The sequence below is a fragment of the Morus notabilis genome, unplaced genomic scaffold, assembly GCF_000414095.1.
Source record: "Morus notabilis unplaced genomic scaffold, ASM41409v2 Scaffold634, whole genome shotgun sequence".
NCBI classification, from domain to species: Eukaryota; Viridiplantae; Streptophyta; class Magnoliopsida; order Rosales; family Moraceae; genus Morus; species Morus notabilis.
This window is the reverse complement of record NW_010359282.1, coordinates 345,423-348,438: the sequence shown is the minus strand read 5'-3', so window position 1 is coordinate 348,438 and position 3,016 is coordinate 345,423. Positions and strand designations below refer to the sequence as shown.

The window sequence follows — 3,016 nt, the reverse complement described above, 5'->3', positions numbered from 1 at the left end:
TGTAAAGGTATCTAATTTTTCTTCGTTTATAATATTGTTTCGTGTTTTTGAATAAATTGAAAAACTGCTTTGATTTTTGTTTTTTCAGATTTTGGTGACAATTTTTTGAAATTGTCAAAATTCTAGAAAATTTAGAAAATATGGGTTACTGTCGCATAGACACGGGTCGACCTCTCCGGTCAACCAGTTAGTATAAGGCGGTCGACCTGTGGAGTATAACTACTCTATCACTGGTCGACCGGACCTAATGTAGCAGTGCACGATTTTGCAGTTTTTTGAGATTTTTTCAAGAAAACATGATAAATAATTTTATGATAACCAGGAAGATTCATGATGAAGGATCGATATATGTGTTCGATTATTCTTAGTAATCTTTATTTTTTCTTTTCTCTAGGATGGAACCATAATATTACGATGGTTATTGTTATGCTTGTTACTATATACGATTAATATGATTTGCTATATATGTGATAACATGTCATGTAGAATAGGGAGTGCCGCTCATTAAAATTGTTCATGCATATTTTTGACATAAAACTTTGTTTTCAAATAGATTGAGTAGGTGAGGGTTTTTGAAGAAAAGACCCATGGTCTCCATCGTTGGTCCGCAGGTAACACATGGTGATACCGACCCCTATGAAGGGATTCATTATGTACCAGTGTGGATCTCTGAGAGGATAATTTATTTGAACATATTTTATGGTTGTACACCCTTAGGTGACAATTATAAAATATGGATCAAATTGTTAAAACGGTAGTTATACACTCAAGATTAATTTAATTATTAATCTCCCCTAGGAGCTCTGTTAATTAAATTAATGACAAAAGAAAATGATTATCAATGTGTACTGGATAGAGATTAATCCGGATGGTATATATTGATCGGAGAGGATCCGTGTTCCCAATTGAATTTTGCATGATCTCCCCTAAGAGACTTACAAAATATTAAGTTGGGAATTATCATTGTAAGGTTGTGATTGTTTCAAGCTTTTGACACACAAACATATTAGTTGCATTATAATATGTATATATGATTGATTACTAAATATTTATGCAAGTTTGCTTATACTAGATATATGAATATTTATTGTAGATCAAAATGTCTGCTAGCGGATTATCATTGATACTTAATAAACACACTTTAGCTGGAGAGAATTTTACTAATTAGAAATGGAACCTAAAGATCGTCCTAACCTTTGAGAAACTAAATTTTATACTCAACACACCTTGTCCTCCGGAGCCACTTGTTAATGCTCCTAATGTGGTTTTTCTAGCGTATCAACGCTGGAAGGACTCTGACGATATGGCTTGCTATTATATGATGGCGAGCATGTCCACTGTGCTACAAGCACAACATGAAGATTGCATAACTGCTCTTGAGGACTTGTTCGGTGGCAAAGCCGTTGAAAAACGTCAAGAACCCCTAAGTAATCTCATTAATTGTACACAGAAGGCTGGGTCTTCAATAAATGAACATATGCTTAAGGTGATGAGATATTTGGCTGACGCTCAAACCAATGGGGCCGACATCAATGCTGAGTCTCAATTGACCATGATCTTTGAGACTTTATCGAAGGAGTATATTCCATTTAGGGAAACATTCAATTTGAGCACTAAACAGAATATAACCCTGACAGAGTCGATGCAAGAACTCCAAAAGTTTGTGCGGATGATCAAAAGGTCAACTATAGTGAAGGCCAATTTGGCTGAGGCATCTTCCTCCAAACCCTCTCTAGGGAATGGAAAGAAGAAGCAAGGGACCAAGAAGGATAGTTTTTCAGTTCTGCCAAACAAGTGATAGGACAAGAAGAAGAAGAAGAACCCGAACAAGCTCAAATGCTTTCATTGCGAGAAGGTGGGGCACATGAAGAAGAATTGAAAGGACTACCTAGCCTCTTAAGGTAAAAGAGGTGAGTGTGATCTTTTGATTGTGGAAGCATGTCTGGTTGAGGAATCCAGTGACAACTAGTTCATAGATTCTGGAGTAACTAATCATGTGTGTGTTTCTCTACAGGGGTTCAAGTAAACGAGAAGTCTTCTAAATGAAAGCTTTATGTTGAGGATGGGTGATGGAACTCTAGTGTTAGCTGAAGCAATGGGAGACGCCCATCTTTATTTTGATAGTTGTAGGAGCTTATTTTTGCGAGACTATTTTTATGTTCCTCAATTTAAGTGGAATCTTATTTATGTTGCTTGTTTATTTAAGAATTCTTATATAGTTTCTTTTAATAATAAAGTTATAATTCATAAAAACAAGTCTTTTATCTGTGATGGATGGATGCAAAATAATCTATATTTTATCAAACCAAAGATGGACTCACTACTAAACACTGAAGTTGTTAATAACTCTAAAAGGCTTAAAACTTCTCACACTAATGAGACATATCTTTGGCATTTGTGACTTAGTCACATTAGTCTTAACAGGATACAGAGGTTATTAAAGGATGGACCTTTAAGTTCTTTAAAGGTTGAGTCCTTACCCCAATGTGAGTCTTGTTTAGAAGGCGAAATGATTAAAAGACCATTTGGGTCTAAGGGCAGTAGAGGGTAAGAGATTCTTAAACTTGTGCATAGTGATGTTTGTGGTCCCATGAACATCAAGGCAAGAGGAGAGTATGAGTTTTACGTCACTTTTATCGACGATTACTCAATATATGGTTATGTGTACCTGATGCGTCACAAAAGCAAAACTTTTGAGAAATTCAGGGAGTCTCGGGCTGAAGTGGAAAAGCAATTGGGTGAACCCATAAAGGCACTTCGATCCGATCAAGGTGGAGAATACTTCTCTGATGAGTTCACTGGATACTTATTAGAGAATGACAGAGTCGATGCAAGAACTCCAAAAGTTTGTGCGGATGATCAAAAGGTCAACTATAGTGAAGGCCAATTTGGCTGAGGCATCTTCCTCCAAACCCTCTCTAGGGAATGGAAAGAAGAAGCAAGGGACCAAGAAGGATAGTTTTTCAGTTCTGCCAAACAAGTGATAGGACAAGAAGAAGAAGAAGAACCCGAACAA

General features: G+C 36.4%; 1 protein-coding gene across 1 annotated transcript; it reads left to right on the top strand.

Moving 5' to 3' along the window:
• The first annotated feature begins 1,303 nt into the window (after window positions 1–1,303).
• LOC112090806 lies at window positions 1,304–1,798 on the top strand. The gene has a single exon (XM_024162943.1). It carries the CDS (start codon window positions 1,304–1,306, stop codon window positions 1,796–1,798), a length of 495 nt encoding a protein of 164 aa, XP_024018711.1.
• Window positions 1,799–3,016: the final 1,218 nt, after the last annotated feature.